We start from the raw sequence: 18,379 nt of genomic DNA, 5'->3' as shown, positions 1-18,379 counted from the left end.
GTGTATAAAATGTAACTAGACCGTTTATCTTTGGTTTAAGTGATCGGGGTTGCTGTCGAGGTAGGCCAGAAATAATTTGGGGAGAACACAGATGTTTTGTTTCTTCTCTCATTATTTAATACTGTACTATATCAATGGAATAAAATCAATGAAAATATTATACGAAAAGACATAGACAAGACAACCTAAATGATGATCAACGACCTAACCCTATAATTAGATTCGACAATTCTTTTCCTCTTTATATTTCCTTAATTATCAGATTTTGATTTGTTAAACGTGATCGTACCATCTCAATGTCTTGTTGTTTATCTTTAGTGTGTATGTATGAATTACTGCTTTTACAAAACGACACTAGAAAAAGATATTGATAATAGGTCTAAAAGATTTTAAAATACTGATTTAACAACTCAACACACCTTTTGCAAACACTTGTTACTTCTGATCTTAAAAGTGAATTTGCTGGTCTAGATTAGAAGTTGATATCCAATGGATCATTTCTTTTTCGGATTCTTACAAAAGTGATAGCAAATTTCAACCATAGATAGTGAATGATCTTGTTCCACTTGCTAAGTTCTCAAGTTACATTGAGACTTAGGACTTGGCATTTATTTGATCTTACTATTCATTTGGCAAAAGCTCTCTCTCTTTTACTCACAGTAACAAGAACCAATAAATTAGAAGAAGACTTTAAGATGAAGAAAAAATAGTAACAAGAAGCTCACAGGCCTAGCTTCTACCAAAGGTTAAAACAGAGATGGTTCGTAAAAGGAATCTCATTATCTTTTTCACCTGTTGGTTTCTCCACAAGGCAACAAAGAATTTCTCTGGGCACCTCAAGCCACATTTACATTACAATAATTCTCTTTAATTACAAGAAGAAGCACAATAACCATTGAAGAACATAAGATACAACGAAGCTCACAGTATGGATGCAAATGCAGTTTTGAAATAGTGTTGAATCTTATCACCACCACAAGGTCAGAACTCAGAAGTAGATGTCTGATTGCTTGGATTGTGCCTTTAGATCCTTAAGTTTCTTCAATATGTTACTGAAGTAATCCTGCAAGTACTTCTCTAGAGTCACCATGTCCTTCTGATCCACACCTAGTAGGCTATTAGTCTCGGTCATCGGAGCAGAGAACACCGTGTCACTCGAGAGAACCTGAATGTGTTCGTGTCACATATATATTAGAAGCATGATTTCAGTTTATCTGAAAAGCAAACTATGAAACAAAAACTATCATCGTTAGGTGATAAAAGGCCAAATTTTACCTCTGAGAAGGCCAGTCTATCCGCGACATCATTTGTCCATTGGAAGAAACGAGTTAACTGACGCGTGACTCTCAATACAGAAACTGGAACGGTTGTGACATTTGCATCTTGCCCAGCAAGTCTCTCACATAGTGTTATCACCTGACATGACAACAGGGTAATGAAAAAGCTTACGCTTTAATAACATTTTCTCTATCCATTTCATACAACAGACTAGTAACTATAACCCTGCTTACTTCTTGGGTTGTCCATGCACGAGGGCCAGCAAAAGTTAGAAGCTTTCCGTTGATTTTCTCATTGCGTAAAGCTATAAGTGTCAGCCTAGCAATATCCTGTTGTAGCATGAGGAACATGTATAAACATTTTGTGTGCTTCACCCACCTTTTACACAAAGAAATGAATTACATCTATATTGTCTACTCACCTGTGTGTCCATGTAAGCAACACGAGTTGGTGCATCTGTTCCCCAAACAGATTTTTCCTCAAGAATTGGAACTGCATATTGACCGATAAGACCCTGCAGAGAGGTATAGAAGAATACTCTGGATAAGACAACAATCAGCCATTATTACCACACACATATAATATCAAGTACTCAATTTCCACAACGGTCAAGAAGGACAACTAGATGCATAAGTTCCAAAAAGGTACAAGAGACAGATAGATTAAGGGAGTGAGGCTTACTTGCATGAAACCACATAACCGGATGGTGATGTGGTTTAAACCAGATTCCTGAAGGAACTTCTCAGTACAATACTTAATCTCCATGAGAGGAACCTCGGGATGCTTATCGCAATTGTGGATAGAGTAGAAGACGTATTTCTGAATCCCCATTGCCTTTGCACATTGTATCAGAGCAACTTTACCTTCCCAATCTACCTAAACAGAACACACATTAAATTTCAATCACATTGGAACCACCACCCTCCCTGATTCTATCCAACCAACACTCAAACGTACATAGCAAAGGCATGAAAGTGAGAGAGTATTAGACACAACACGCCAGTCAAAGTCTCTCGATTAGTATTACAAAACAAGCCAGTCAAATTCAAAAATCAAAAATTGAATCTTTAACAACAAGAATTACAAAATCCCCTGGCCAAATCAAAATTGAAGCTTTAACAAAAAGAAAGAGAGAGAGGTAATTAAGAAGCTTACCGTCTTGATGGGTTCTTCGGGACGTCCAGTTGCACAATCAATAACAGTGTGGACACCTACCAAAGTCGCCGGAATTGTCTCCGGTTTACTAAGATCCGCCTACACCACACAAAACTCCGGTTTAGTTTCTCTCTTGGACAAAAAAAATAAAAGACTTAAGGAGAGAAGATGTGAATACGTACATTGACGACGGTGGCGCCCCAATCACGGAGGAAGTCGGCGGGAGCTGGTCTTGGTCGGACCAAGCACCTAACGTCATAACCTTCATCTAAACCTCGCCGGACGATTTGTCTTCCCAAAGTTCCGGTGGCTCCAACCACCAAGATGCTCGTGGGTCGGACAGGTGTCCCCGGAGCAAGATTAACCGCCGCAGCACTGCATGTTACCGGGACTACCGTTGATCGTTCCCGGTTAAGGGACGAGGAGGAGGATGAGGAAGATGGGAAGAGCGAGATTGAATTTTCCGGTGTGAGAGAGCGCCGCCAGGAGAGAGGTCCGGAAGAGTCATGATGATTGAGAGTGCCACGTGTAACAAGCTGAGCGGGGAGCCTGAGAGAAGCCATCGTCACTAGTGGAAGAGAAGAGAAGAGAAGAGTTCAAGAGAGGGAGAGAGAGAGACGACAGTTAGATGATGTGAGTTTTGCCACGTCAGCTCGTGGATTGGCTTTCATTAGTCGCCACGGAATTAATCTGTATATGATAATATAAAACCAGCTGTAAGTCAAATTGGGCCTGATTAAACTAATGGGCCTAGCCTGTTTATGATACTTGTGAACTATTATTATTTTTAGTGTATTTGCAAATTTTCTTATTATAAGTAAGATTAGAATTTTATTACCAAAAAGAAAAAGAGAAAAAAAAAATCCTAAATTACGGGAGCTTAAGCAGCAAGAAGATGATGAATCGAACGATTTTCACAAAGGTAAAGAAGCAAGCTAAAATAAAAAGATTAGTACTTTATCGGAATGATCACTCCGATTTCGCTATTCGTGATTTGTATTGAAACCTCTGTATCTGTAGTACGGTAGAAGAGCCTTTTCAGCCATGGCATCTTCCCGATTGTCCTCGAGCGTCAAGGATGCGTGGAAGGAGCAGAAAGGCTTGGGTCTTTTTAAAGCATTTCTTACTGGATATTCTGGCCACATTCTTTTCAGTATGGTTTCTGAACCTCTTTTTTTTTGGATGGGGGTTTTGATAATTCTCGCTTCAAATCACTAATTTGATTGTTGTTCTCAGATCTTTACAAGAGAAGAGAGTATTGGCACAAAATAGACAGAACCTACGACGAGGCCATCAAGCGTGCAGATGGCGTAAACGCTAAATTGGTCGAATTTCAGAAGGTAAGACAAAGTTTGAATATATCCCCACTCTCTTTTATTGTTGTTGTTCCCCTGTGTGCATATTGACCATTAGTTTTACTGATCATGATGATGTTGTTTCAGGCACACAAGGAAGCGATGAGGGTGATTCTCAATGGTGAATCCACTTCTTGAGCAACCGGCAATTTCTATATTATGTTTATTTAGACTTATGTATTTTGTTTCATGTCCGAACATATGGTGTGTGTCTGTTCCTTCCTCTTTATATATATATTCGTCATTCGTGTGCCTATCTTGTTGGATTCTCTAGTAGCACTTGTTTCCCTTCTGTATATAGAGAGCATTGGGTTCCTGTTCTTATAACACAAGTCTTTTGGGTGGTTTACTGAAAGGCCATGATAGAGAGGTTAGGGTATAAAAATAAGAGGTGGGCTGGAGGGTTTTCTGTCTTCTCAGTTCGACTTCTATGATATCGTTTTCATTCCTCCTGTCCTGTCACTCCTTTATACTTCCTTCTTGTTAGATTTAGAGAATATTTTTGTTCAGCACGGTAAAAAATATTTCTTGTACATTTTACAACTGGATGGATGGTACAGCTGAAGGTGGTCAGGGCCAACAAGTCCTTCTTTCGATGGTGTTGTCGTAACTCTGCTTGTGAAGCTGATAACTAACGCAAGCCATATATCAAGTGTTGCATTTAACTAACAACATCATTGATCCAGCTGATGAATTGAAGACAAGTTCGACTTTGACCCTCTCGATGTGAGCGAGACCGGGCCTGAGGATATCTTGCCTCTTCAACCAGTTGGGCGTATGGTGTTGAACAAGAACATTGACAAATGAGCAACTTGCCTTCTGCCCTGCAGTTATTGTTCCCGGGGGATACACTACTCAGACGACAAGCTTCTTCAAACCGGTGTCTTCTCTTATGGTGTCTTCTTCTTCTTCTCTTATGTCTTCTCTTAAGAGTTAGAGTCAGAGACACCGTCTTGGGACCAAACTACCTCATCACAACAACCTCCATGACAATACTTGTGGATCTTGTATGTGCCATGTTTGTTATAGTATCAGCATGCGTTTAAAAGAACACAAATAACCTTCTGTGTTGTTGTGACCTCCTTAGTTTTGTCTCTTTTTATAAATCGGTGTTATTTTACCTATAATGATGTCTTTTTAAATCAAGGTACGAGGTTGTGAGCATAAAAGAACCATGCGTATACTTGAATCAAATTATTAATTTAAACAGACATTGAGTTTGAACATTACACAAGCAAAAGTAGGACGGACAAAGTTTTGGACACAAGTGAAATCTGACAATTAGTAAGTTTCAATGTAACAATAATAATAAACGAGTCACCCATCCAATATTGCCTCCAACTCATCTATTTCTTGGATTTTGGAAAGGACCCCCTGAAACATGACAAGAAGAATCATGAATGAATAGAGGTTATATAGATAGAGATGATGTTACAAAACGCAAAAATGCTACTGTTATTTCCTTGTGTGTACGTACCTCTTCAGCGTACTGAAGTTTCTTTGGGTTCCCAGTTAATGTCAGACCACCTCAAGAACCAAAACGAACATTGTTAGAATTAGAAGAAGAAGAAGAAGATTTTTCCAATTCTTTATAAATTACAGTGAAAAGATCAATAACTTACCCAACACGTATCCAACACCACAAAACGCCCCTTTAAAGCAATATTCAACAATCTTCTTGCTGATGGAGGCAGTGGTAGTCACACCTACAAAATTGATTGAAGCAAAAGATTATACAATATCAGACATAAACTAAACCAAGTTTCTTAAAGCAAAATATAAATAAATCAAAAATCTATATTTTTTTTTTTTTACCGGCGGCGGATGACAAACCACGATACTGCAACCTCCCCATGAGACAAGACTGCTGCAAATTTTGGTTTCAATAATTACGGACAAGAGACATATAATAACCTTCTAGAATCACAGACAAGATCAATTTCTCAGTTACCTTATTAGCAACGGTTCTTCCTAGGAATCGCATCATCTTCAGCTCAGCCGGCCCTCGTCGAATTTGGTGTGTTGGGGGGGAATCAATCTTTAGGGTTTTCCAAGTCTTCGTCAAGGGAATTTCATTTTCGTCTTTTTTCTTTCTTGGGTTCTTATTATTATTGTTGTAAATGTTGTCGGTTTCATCTAATTGGGTCTGATGGGCCTGTCGCCTAGGCCTTTCCTGTTCACAGCCCTAGAAGTAAAAAAAGATGACCGTACCACTAAAGCTTACCGTCCACGTGGCACAACCAGCGCCCGGAACTGTCTCCGGTTTGACTACGGTTTAGTCCAAATCCGGCGATAAGTGTTGCGAAAGAAGTAAACTTTTTCTCCTCGATTTGATGGTAAAACTTATTTCCGCACTTGACGATGAATCGGCCAATCAAAGAACCATCGATACAAAAAAAAAAGTTAATACCAAGTAAACTATACTAAAAGAGCAAAGGAAATTTTTTAGTTGGGCCTATTTATACTGATGGGCCTGTTGCCGAAGCCCATTCCTCATTATTTATTTTGTTTTCTTGATTCCCTCGTAATGATGGTTTTGTCGAAAAGTAAAACTGGATTGATTATTAATTTATTATTAACTACGAGGGTTAATTAAACAATGTATATAGTAAAAGACTTCATTTTCCACTAATTCATTTCATACATATGATAATCTTATTTACATATATGTTAAAGACGAAGTAGCAACGTTCGCTTTTTGTATGTGAAAGCATTTAATCATCTTCAAAAATCACAAGCCACCATGGCAAATCTTAAATTGCTACGTTTGATTACTAATGTTGTGAAGATATACTATTTATTAAATATCTTAAAAGCATATTATTTTAGATATTATTAATTAATACTTTAAACAAAGAAAGTCCTAAATAACAAATACTCTATGTGAGGACTAAAATAAATAAAAAAAATTAATGTGAAGTTTATGTTTATAAAGAACATACTTTGTGCAAAAAAACATACCTAAACTTAGGTTTGGTCATGTACAAGCAACAAATATAAGAACAAACATCTATCTTTGTTGATATTGAAATATTTTATGTACAATCAACATTTTGAAGTATAAACTTAAAAATTTATACTATTATGAATATTTTTCAACACCGCGTTCATCTTGATCAGCATAATCAAAAATACTGTAATCTACTCTTCCTTTACAGTGGGACTGAACCAACGACAGAGTCATTGCCACCAGGATCCATTGAGTTCCAGTTCCGACGACATCGGACAAGGTTTGAGATTGTAGAGGAAGACCAAACTTTTTTTTTTATGGCTAAAAATAGCTACTCCGATTCAACCGGTTTAGTATCTTTTGCGGTGGTAATTTTTCGGGTTGGGAGGAGAGAAGTGTATTTCACAGTCCGGCGTCGTTTCCACTATTTAGAAAAATCCCAAACTTTTCCGCGTCCATTGTCGAACCTAAGACATGGTAGACACTAAGCAATAGAAAACCATTAATTAAAACTGTCAAATATTTTCGATAATTAGAAAATATATTTATTATTACTTTTCCTTCCTTTGTATTATCATTATTGCCACGACCGTTAATTTAAACAATGTATATAGTAATAGACTTCATTTTCCACTAATTCATCATGCATATAATATTAAAGATGTACGCTTTCTAGAATGGTTATTTTTTCTCCACCACTTCTTCAGTCACGTTTTAAGTTTTTGTATGTGAAAACATTTAATCATCTTCACCAGCTACTATGGAAAATCTTAAATTGCTATGTTTGATTACTATTGTTGAGAAGATATACTATTTATTAAAAATCATAAAAACAAATTATTTTAGATATTAGTATTAACTACTAATACTTGAGACAAAGAAAGTCTTAAATAAAAAAATACTCTATGTGAGGACTAAAATTTAAAAAAAAAATTAATGTGAAGCTTAAGAACATACTTTGTGCAAAAAACCAAAAAAAAAAACATACCTTAAGCTTAGGTTTGGTCATATTCCAATTTGTTCATGTACAAGCAATACATACAAGAACAAACATTTATATTTGTTGATATTTGAATACTTTATGTAAAATCAACATTTTGAAATATAAACTTAAAAATTTATACTACTATGAATATTTTCTCAGCTGTCCAAACTTACTCAGCCGCTGAAATTGGGACAACAACTTTCTTTTAATTGTGTCATTTATCATTGAGTAATAAGGGCATCTCCATTGGAAAGACTATTATTTTGAGACTCTTAATTTTTTTAAGATTAAATTGTATACTTTTAAAAAATAAGAACTTGTAGAAGGTTAATTAAAAATATACCTCTCCAATGATAAGACTCTAATTGAAGTTCTTATTTTTGAAAAAATATCATTTTCAAAATAAAAATGTTTTAAGTATAATATAATTTTTACTTATTGTTGCAGGCTCTAGAAATCATAACGACCAGTAGAACCACAATGGAGAGGAGGAGCGAGGTCATCAGCTTTTCCTCGAGCCAATTGTTGAATTTGGTATCTTTCCCCTTCTTGTTAACACCATCGTCATTGTAACTATTGAAAAGCTCGCTCACAACCTTTGTAATCTTCACAAACACTTCCGTGGCCTTGACCATTGTGTTGTCAAATACCCACTTTAAGAAATCCATTGCTGCGTTATTCTCCCATGAGTATCATCTGAACCCTCCTCATCTGTTTATACGAAAAATACAAAGATCAGACTAGGCAATGCAAAGATTACTAGTTGTAGTCCTTGCCTTCATATCTTGAAAATTAAACTCTGTTTAAAAAATGAAAAAAAAAAAGATTACTACACTAGAAGTAACCTGATGAGTTCCCTGATGAAAAGTCTGTTTATGCTTTCTCGGAAATCTACACTAGAAGTAACAAGCATAGAAAACCACCTCACAAACTCATGATGTACAGATATAGGGGAGTGTATGCAAGCAGGACGAATCAGAACCTCCACTATGTAACATCCAAACTCCTATGCATAATACTGACTTCATATCAGCACAAGTGATTAGCATTAACCATAAAACATATGCACACTACAAAATCAGAAAGGCATAAACAGAGAAGGGGAAGGAAAACTGATCACATAACGAAAACAGAACAACAATGGTGAGAAGGTAGCTGAATCGATAAAGCTCCTGAAACACCGATGGATGCTTTGATTCATCCTTTGTTTTTAGTAAAACTCAGTAACAAGTGATCTGCAAAGCAACAAAAACAACAAATTAAACACCAAAGATTCTTGCTTTCTCCACATTTATAGACTTATAAATGATTACAAGACAATGATCATAACCAAAACTGAAACAAAAACAGAGCAGTTATATCCGAGTTCACTTCTTAAAAGCCACCATTACAATCTATATCAACTAGAATGCGACATACTTCACAGCCTTACCAGCACAACTAAAACCAAGTAGAATGGAGCATAAACAAGACAAGTTTCATAATGTGGAACTTCAATTCTCAATGTGTCACCCAAAATCAGCCAATCTAATAACCATATTCACGAACAAAGCTTATGATCATAGGCATGAGCTAGACACTTTCAATTGCAATTCGGTGACTCTAAAAAGCCAAATTAATCAACAATTTCTTCTTCTTATTCTGGCAAATCCAGACTCAGCGCTGTGATGCCAGTGAGGATGACCAGGCTCACGACGGAAAGGTTGCTAAGCTGAGTCGGTACGGGAAACGAGTCCGCTGAGAACCGATAGAAGCGCGACGAATAGGAGAGAAGAAAACGAAGTCAATCGTGAATCCCAATTTGGACTGGACTGGAGAGGGAAGAGTCGCCAATGGCATGTACCATTTCAGGTTCCTCTACGCTTCGAGAGAGTTTCAGGAAGAGATGGAGAGAAGAAAGAGAATGAAGAGAAAAAGAAAAAAAAATTGTTTTTGATATAATAAATTAGACCAATTACATACAGACACCTCATCAACTCTTCCCAACAAGAGTTGATGTTAAAACATACTAAATAAGAGACTAAATAAGAGGCAATTCTTATTGCTTTAGCATTTTTGATTTTTTTTTTAATCTCAATTATAATAAGAGTCTTGCTAAAGCTGCCAATGGACTTGCTCTAAGGGCTAGTAGTTTTGTCTCCTTTAGACCATTTTTACTGGAGAAATGGGTGAAGATTTCTCAGAAGATTAAAAAAAAATATTTTTATTATATTTATTCATTTTTTATTTATTTTTTAAAAGATGAACCAACGAGCAAGTGACACATTTCTATTTCAGCCAAAGCAACGATTCTTCCAGTCCTCCCCCAAGCATCGATTCTTTCTGATTTCTCTTCTCTCTCTTCTTTTTATTATTTTTTTACTTAAAGCAATTACAAGAGTAACCACCAGTAATGATGCCCTTAGAGATCATTAATCGATTGAGGCTATAGTCCACAGACTTTGTTTTAGACAATTGAGAATGATATTGGACACGGATTACAAGACTGAGTTGGTTTACATGTGATGATTAATGGGAACTGATGCCCCATTTGAATCGACTTAAATTTAAATAATAAAATGACCTCCCAAAATTATGTATTTTGTCCCCATTAAATTTAAAATGTTCATTTTGACCCCTTTATATTTTGCATTTTGGCCTCATTTAAACAAAATTTCATTTTGACCCTCTAAATTTTGCATTTTTACTCCATTAAAAATAGGAATTTTTGTTTTGACCCCTCTAAAATATGTGTCTGCTCCGCCCCGTTGTAATACATGTAGATTAGACCTCAACTTATTTTCAGCAGAGCAAAAGTAGTAATAATAAATAGAAAAGGCCACCGAAGTACACTTTAAAAGATTCCCTGAAAGCCTGATACGCAAAATAGATAAATTAGAATGTGGCAATACAGTACCAGTCACATTCCAATATGCAAATGGGGCAATTAACTAGTATATGGGAACACAACATCAGTCTCATACCAATAAGATAATATGACCGTAAAACAAGGCAAACTATGTAGAAACAAGTATAGAACACAAGTGCTTTAATAAGAATATCTCTCTTATTAATTTTAAGGAAAATATCTCAAAACCTTAAGTTCACAAACTCATAAGTTGTGTTACAAGCTAGCACTTCCTTATATAGGAAAACACAAAACTAAAATCCAATTGGATAAGTCCCAAATATATTTTAGATCCTCCTAAATATAATTGACCTTATCTTTATGTATATTTAGATTTCTCCTAAATATACATGGCCTTATCTCCTAATTACTTCAAGCTTACAACAACATTCTCCCCTCTAAGCTTGAGCTCATCTTCACTCACATCAAACACTCCCATTAGAGTTCTCATTTTTTTAAACTTCAGTCTCCCAAGAGCCTTAGTCAAGATATCAGCTTTCTGCTCACTCCCAGGAACATGCTCAACACTGATTTGCTCTCTCTCAACACATTCACGGATAAAGTGAAACCGAGTGTGAATGTGCTTACTACGCCCGTGAAACACCGGGTTCTTCGTAAGCGCAATCGTCGACTTGTTGTCAACCCGGATGACAACCCTCTCACTCTTCTCACCAGTCACTTCTTTAAGTAGTTCTTGCAGCCAGATCGCTTGCTTAGCGGCTTCAATAGCAGCCATGAACTCTGCCTCACCGGAAGACAAAACTACAATCTCTTGTTTTTGTGAACACCAAGTAATTGGTGAATCACCGAGATAAAACATATGTCCTGTGGTACTCTTGCCATCGTCCAAGTCCACACTATACGAGCTGTCACTGTAACCTAAAAAGCATATCTTGTTCGTTCGTTTATAGAAAAGACCAAAAGAACACGTCCCTCGAAGATACCTGAGAACCTGCTTCAAGCTTGCTCCGTGAGACTCCTTAGGCTCTTGCATGTACTTGCTTAAAACCCCAATACTGTAAGCGAGATCAGGCTGTGTGTGTAGCATGTATCGGAGACAACCAGTACTTCTGCGATACTCGAGTCCTTCAACGGATTTTTCACCTTGAGATTTTGACAGCTTCAAGTTCATGTACATTGGTACTTGAGTAGGGTTGCATTCACTCATTCCAGTCTCTTCCAATATTTTCAGCGCATACCTCTCTTGTTTCAACACAATTCCTGTTTCAAGCTGTCTCACCTCAATGCCAAGATAGTAAGTAAGTAACCCAAGGTCACTCATCTCAAACCTAGTCGCCATCTTCTCCTTAAACTTGCAAATCGAAGATTGTGAAGAACCAGTAACAAGCAGGTCATCTACATAAACCACCACTATAAGAAGTTCTCCATATTCATTGTTAAAATATAGCGAAGGTTCCTTAAAGCAACTATGAAACTTCATACTCTTGAGAGTCATATGCAGCTTAGCATTCCAAGCTCTAGGAGCTTGCTTTAAACCATAAAGGGCTTTGTGCAACTTGTATACCTTCCTCTCACTTCCCTTAACCAAGAAACCATCTGGTTGTGTGACAAACACTTCCTTTTTTAGTTCTCCATTCAAAAAAGCTGTCTTAACGTCCAGATGGTGTATCTTCCAGCCATATGATGCAGAGAGACTTATAATACATCAGATTGTTTCCATGCGAGCCACAGGTGCAAAGACCTCATCATAATCAATCCCATACCGCTGAACATACCCTTTTGCCACCAATCTAGCCTTGTGTTTGTTTATTCTTCCATCCGAGTTCCTTTTTATTTTGAACACCCATTTTAGACCAATCGGCTTAACTCCATATGGTAGATCAACTAGACTCCAAGTCTTGTTTTTCTCAATTGATGTCAGTTCATCCTCACACGCTGTTACCCATACTTCTGTCCTAGATGCTTCATTGAAATCCCAGGGTTCTTCATTGATAGACAGCAAAAGACGCCCTAGTTCTTCATCTTGAGTGACATAATCAGCCAAATATTTTGGCTCAGCTCGAAATCTAGCAGATCTTCGTACCAACGGCTGCTGTTGTTCATCATATCCCTCATTATCTGATTCACCACCATCTTCCTCTTCAGCAAGATCATTATTCGACTTTGTTTCTGCAATTTTCGGATCACCATCTTCTTCTTCTGTTTCATGTTCGATCAGACGAACACCTCTATTTCCAAAACCACCAACAGAAATAGAAAAACTCGGAGTGTGACCAAGTTCCTCTGTTCCTATTCTTTTCCAGTCCCATCCTCTGATTTTATCAAAACGAATATCTTGACTTACAATGATTCATTTACTTGTTGGATCGAGCAAACGATAGGCTTTGGATTCAGGCTCTGTTCCTAGGTTTACTAAGATTCTCGACCTGTCGTCTAATTTCTTTCTTCCCACGGATTATGTTCTTGTGTATGCGATACAACCAAAAATCCTTAGATGATCTAGATTCGGTTTCGTTCCCTTCAACATCTCGTATTGAGTAGTTTCTGCAAGAGACCTTGTTACAATTTTGTTGATCAGATATGTTGAGTGCCTCATAGCTTCACCCCACAAATAATTCGGCAAATCCATATGTTTTAAGATGCTTCTCGACATTCCCATAAGTGTTCGGTTTCTCCTTTCAACCACTCCATTCTGTTAAGGAGAATATGGAGCTGTCAATTGCCTCATGATTCCATTTTCTTCACAGAAAGAATAGAAGTCAGCTGAAGTGAATTCCCCTCCTCTATCAGTTCTAAGTGTCTTGATTACACACTTTGTTTCTTGTTCAGCAATCATCTTAAACTTCTTGAATTTGTCGAGTGCTTCACTCTTTTCTCTCAGAAGGATTGTCCACATGTAACGCGAGAAATCATCAACAAGCACAAATACATACTTCTTCTGAGCTGGTGTTGCAGGTGTGATCGGTCCGCAGAGGTTGTCATGGATCAGCTTGAGAGGATGTGTAGCTTTGTACATGGTCGCACGCGGGAACAAATCTCTTGTTTGTTTACCAAGCAAACAAGATACACATGTTTGTCTCTCAACCTTGATGTTAGGTATGCCAGTCACTAAGTTTTTATTGATCATCAGCTTCATCGTATCAGTGTTGATATGCCCCAGTCGTGCGTGCCAAGTCGAGGAGGATTGATTTGTTGATACAAGTTGTAGACACTCAATGTTATCTACTTCCAACAGCACTTTATATAGAAGATTTTTGGATCTTGCTGTAGTGACAAGTAGCTTTCCAGACTTGTCATAGAGCATTAATTTATCTTCTACCATTCGTATCTCGCATCCTGCCTCAGTAGCTTGGCCTAGACTCACAATGTTACTCTTCAAATCGGGTATATTATAGACATTGTGCAACACTTTCTTCTCACCATTCTCAAACACAAATCGTATGGAACCTTTTCCCTTGATGTCAACACGAGAGTCATCTCCAAATCTAACTTTGCCTGTCACTTCCTCACACAGATCATAAAAGAAACTCTTGACACCACTCATATGGTTGCTTGCACCATTATCCAGATACCATATGTTAGTGTTGTCGATATTGGTCTAAAAAACGCTTGGTTTTACTTTGTCTTCTTGAAGGAACACTACTTCATTCATCATCAACTCATCAGCTATGTGGGTCTCCTCATCCTTTTTTTCCACTACTTCTTGCAGCTTGAGTAGTCTATTAGGGCAGTCTGATGCATAATGTCCTTGTTTGTCACATCTGAAACAAGTGATATGCGACAGGTCTTGTTCCTTATCTTTATCCTTTTGTTGAAAACTAAACCTGCCACGTCCTCCTCTGCCCCTGGAAGAGCGACCTCCTCGTCCCCTTCCTCTTTAGCCTCCAAAAGGATTTGAGTTAACAAACATAAGCTTGCCTTGATCATCATCTTGTTCAGACTCCTCTTCACCAATTCTTTCTTCGTAAGCCTTGAGTCGACCTACAATATTTTCGAAACTAGTTTTATTCAAGTCAAGTACCTGTTCGAGGGAAAAGCTATGATATGAATAAACTTCCTTCAAGGGAGACTTGACAAGAACTTCTTGAAAATCATTGGTTCGGCCAACTCGTTTCCCAAAGCAGCTGATTTTGTTGAAATTGCAGATAACCTTTCAACAAATTCATCAATCCTTTCTGTCTCCTTCATCTTTAAGCGGTCGAACTCAGCCATTAAGGTTTGCAGTCTTGCTTCCTTAACCATGTCCGCTCCAATATGCCTCGATCTGATAGCTTCCCATATTTCCTTTGCAGTCTCTAGAGTTCCAACTTGGAGAGTAAAAGATTCAGGAATAGACTGTATGATAAGAGCGATTGCCAAATCGTTCTTTGTCTCATCAAAGATTCCTTTTTCTATTACATCCCATGATTTGTGAACCCTAAGCAGGATTCTCATCTTCATTGACCATACAGTATAGTTGCTCGAATTCAACATTGGGCACTTGATAGAAGAAGAACCTCCGTCTGTCGATGGTGACAGTTCTGGAACCTAAGAAGAATTTTTCTTTTCCTCTTGACTCATCATCAAGCTTTTATCTTCTCCTCCTCCTTCCATCAAAGCTTTTACGTCTTCTCCTGCCATTGAAGAAGATCTGATACCACGTGTAGAAACCAAGTATAGAACACAAGTGCTTTAATAAGAATATTTCTCTTATTAATCTTAAGGAAAATATCTCAAAACCTTAAGCTCACAAACTCATAAGTTGTGCTACAAGCTAGCACCTTCTTATATAGGAAAACACAAAACCAAAACCCAATTGGATAACTCCCAAATATATTTTAGATCCTCCTAAATATAATTGACCTTATCCTTATGTATATTTAGATTTCTCCTAAATATACATGGCCTTATCTCCTAATTACTTTAAGCTTACAACAACAAACTACAGAGATACCAAACTAGGAAGAGAGATGACTGGTATTGAGAATGAGAGAATGTGATGAATAGCCAATGGATAACTGGGGAAATTCATATTGTATATAACTCCGAAACATACCATGACATCGAATTGCTCTGGTTTCGCTACAAGTTGCATACAGCAGTTATCAACAATGATTTCATTGTAGGTGATGCTCGGATATTTTTTAGCAACCTCGCGACAAGATTCCAAGAACAAACCATCCGCAAGTTTCATGATGTTAGCCTTATGCACCGCTGTAACTTTCTTCATGTTGTTGAGGTAGGCATACTCGAAAGCATACTTTGCAATACGCTCAGAACAGAACTTCGTGATCACCTAGCAGAAGAATAGGATCAGAACAATCACACATAGTATAAAAAGAACATTTACAAACAAAGATAATAAGCAACATGCAACTGCAAATATACACAAAAAGAAAAGTGTATACTCACACAATAGTGATAAGCAACTAGTCCATAAACATCGAATTAGACATAAAATGTTCATCCATCATTGTTTTAAGTTTCAACTATATGGCAATTGAAATGAAATCCCCTTAACGAACATGTCAGATCAATCTAAGTTAACCTAAAAGGATAATCTCTAAGCTTAGATTCCACAAAATTCAGATTGAAAACCAATATATCATAAGGCCATAATCCAAAAGAAGACTAGACAAAGAGCAAAAATCGGAATTCTCACCTTAAGGCTCTCAACGACACCAGGAACAACCTCGTGCTCAAGCCCCGCATACTCACCTTCAGTGTTCTCTCTGATGACAACGATTTCAACATTTTCATGGCGAGTAGGCAAACCAGGCAAATTGAAACAGTTGACCAGAGACGCAAAGAGGTCAAGCTCTTTCCTAAGCTGCACGTTAAGCGAACTCACACCACCACCGACAGGAGTCTTAAGCCCACCTTTCAAACAAACCTTATTCTTCCTTATCGACTCCATCACTTCCGGCGGCATACGGCTCATTTCTCCGTGAACATCGTACTTCTCGAAGAAGATCGGCGCGTGCATCGCTTCCATAATTCCATCACCTGCTCCACGGCGTTCGTCACCAGGGGACTATGATATTTTATTCATTTATAATAATCTTAATTTATAGAGAATTTACATTAAGTATTTTCTTAATTAAGATTTGATTTTTACACTTTAGAGAAATATGAGCTGAGATAACTTGTTATACATAAAATTAATATTATGGACGCCATAGATTATATGTTTCTAACTATGTACTACTTTATTTATGCTATGAATCTTTCTGAAATCTTTAGGCGCATATATAATTTATATAAATCTTTTTGAAATTTGACCGGTATACGTATAGTATCACAGTTTTGATTTTAATACTTTAAAGTCGTAGACATGAATATAATTGCCATGAAAACAAAAATCTAGTAGATCTGTTAAAAGAAATGTGTACTGAGAGTTTGTTAAAACAAAAATTTTAATACTTTCTATAAATGTTTTTTTTCTCCCTTAAAAATAAAAACTTGAGCTTTGCATTAATTGAATTATGATACAAAGTTTTCCTCTGGAGAATACACTTGTTGTTTTGTTAGTATATGCATGTAACTAAAATTTAAAATGGGCTAAAGTATTAGATGTAATTTATACCACTACAAAACCCTTATTGACTGTAATTACATATGACGAAAAAAAGAGAGACTGCAATTACATATATGCCTTACGCCGGCAGAGGAGGAAACTTAGGGTTATATATTAAACAGGACATGTTTAATATAGAAATGTTAGTTTAAGAGTATCGCGTGTAATACATGCAAGAGACCTCAACCTCGAGTTATAATAAATTGAGAATTGTAGTAACGATATCAACCATAATAAATTAAGAATACATTTTTTCTATCACTAATACAATAATTAAAACCATATCCACAAAACACACTAAGAGAGAAAAAAAAATCAACTAGACAGGGTCATGCATCAACCCGTATACGTGCCACTAGACTATTAGGCTCAAAATTATGTGTTCCTTTATATACCTCATGGTGTAAAGTTACCAAAATTGCTAGCTTAACTCTTGTTAAATGGAAATGAAATTGAAATGGTTTTCTTGTAAACTGACAGAATTTCCGATAAAATAGAGTTTTGTGATTAAGATTAATGGGAACTGATGCGCCATTTGAACCAACTTAATGTACATTGTTTATTATCCCTGAACCGGTATCGTTCTGCCGAGTATTTCCTTTGCTATCGCACTTCGCAGGCTCAAAGAAAGAAAAAAAATTAGAAAAATAACTAGACGACTAGCCGTGAGCATATATAACAGTACAACACATACAGGAAAATGAAACTGATTTTTTTTTCTTAGCGCCAAAACGGATTATTATAATGACTGTTTATTTTTTTATTTTATTTAATGCGTTTGCGTTTTTGAAGTGTCCATATTCCAATTTTCAACTATTACAAATACAGACTCATAGAGAGAAGGTTCCTTCCTTATTTCAACTATTATAGTATATGTTTCTCTCTAATAGTATGATTATATTAGAGTGACTTGCTGGCTATTATTATTGTTATTTACCGATTGTGTGTCGCTTGTCTTTTTGGAGGTTTCACCTCGTAAATTAGGAAATTATAAAAGGAACTAAAAATATAAAAAGGAAAATAATAATCTAAATTTCCCACCCCTCGTATATACTGACACGCACGTTTCTGATGCGTTGCAGAAAAGTAGATCGAGTGAAAAGGCTGTAAGCTAAAGGCTATATATTTAATTATATGTTAACCTAGTTCCTCTTGTAACTCACTATATATATTGTACTATCACATATGTAAATCATTAAGCATTCAATCATATATGGTATCAGAGCAACTCGATACCTAATCCTAAAAAAAA

At 36.7% G+C, this 18,379-nt stretch overlaps 2 protein-coding genes, 1 long non-coding RNA gene and 1 pseudogene across 3 annotated transcripts; 1 reads left to right on the top strand and 3 right to left on the bottom strand.

Moving 5' to 3' along the window:
* LOC104721260 (uncharacterized protein ycf39) lies at positions 759-3,109 on the bottom strand. The gene is made up of 7 exons (XM_010439198.2): positions 2,616-3,109; positions 2,434-2,532; positions 1,960-2,154; positions 1,700-1,792; positions 1,512-1,607; positions 1,276-1,416; positions 759-1,165 (listed from the first exon to the last, which is right to left on the bottom strand). The coding sequence occupies exons 1-7, from the start codon at positions 2,994-2,996 to the stop codon at positions 989-991; spliced, it is 1,182 nt and encodes a 393-aa protein (XP_010437500.1). The 5' UTR covers positions 2,997-3,109; the 3' UTR covers positions 759-988.
* On the top strand, positions 3,268-4,236 carry LOC104721258. The gene is made up of 4 exons (XM_010439197.2): positions 3,268-3,355; positions 3,454-3,586; positions 3,670-3,773; positions 3,876-4,236. The coding sequence occupies exons 1-4, from the start codon at positions 3,329-3,331 to the stop codon at positions 3,924-3,926; spliced, it is 315 nt and encodes a 104-aa protein (XP_010437499.1). The 5' UTR covers positions 3,268-3,328; the 3' UTR covers positions 3,927-4,236.
* LOC104721257 lies at positions 8,075-9,622 on the bottom strand. Its single transcript, XR_756957.2, has 3 exons — positions 9,156-9,622; positions 8,569-8,958; positions 8,075-8,434 (listed from the first exon to the last, which is right to left on the bottom strand). It is a non-coding gene; the product is annotated as an uncharacterized LOC104721257 (long non-coding RNA).
* Positions 15,493-17,527, bottom strand: LOC104727566 (annotated as a pseudogene).

The sequence above is a fragment of the Camelina sativa genome, chromosome 11 (genome assembly GCF_000633955.1).
Source record: "Camelina sativa cultivar DH55 chromosome 11, Cs, whole genome shotgun sequence".
In the NCBI taxonomy this organism is placed as follows: Eukaryota; Viridiplantae; Streptophyta; class Magnoliopsida; order Brassicales; family Brassicaceae; genus Camelina; species Camelina sativa.
This window is presented reverse-complemented; position numbering and strand designations above follow the sequence as displayed.

Bases quoted from the DNA above. Each gene is read 5' to 3' on its own strand.
- LOC104721260 (XM_010439198.2), bottom strand. From the start codon at position 2,996: ATGGCTTCTCTCAGGCTCCCCGCTCAGCTTGTTACACGTGGCACTCTC. The intron at 2,155-2,433 runs GTAAGCTTCTTA...TGTTCTGTTTAG, and splicing joins CCGAAGAACCCATCAAGACG to GTAGATTGGGAAGGTAAAGT. The intron at 1,793-1,959 runs GTAAGCCTCACT...ACCTCTCTGCAG, and splicing joins GGTTATGTGGTTTCATGCAA to GGTCTTATCGGTCAATATGC.
- LOC104721258 (XM_010439197.2), top strand. From the start codon at position 3,329: ATGATGAATCGAACGATTTTCACAAAG. The intron at 3,356-3,453 runs GTAAAGAAGCAA...CTGTATCTGTAG, and splicing joins ATCGAACGATTTTCACAAAG to TACGGTAGAAGAGCCTTTTC. The intron at 3,774-3,875 runs GTAAGACAAAGT...ATGTTGTTTCAG, and splicing joins AATTGGTCGAATTTCAGAAG to GCACACAAGGAAGCGATGAG.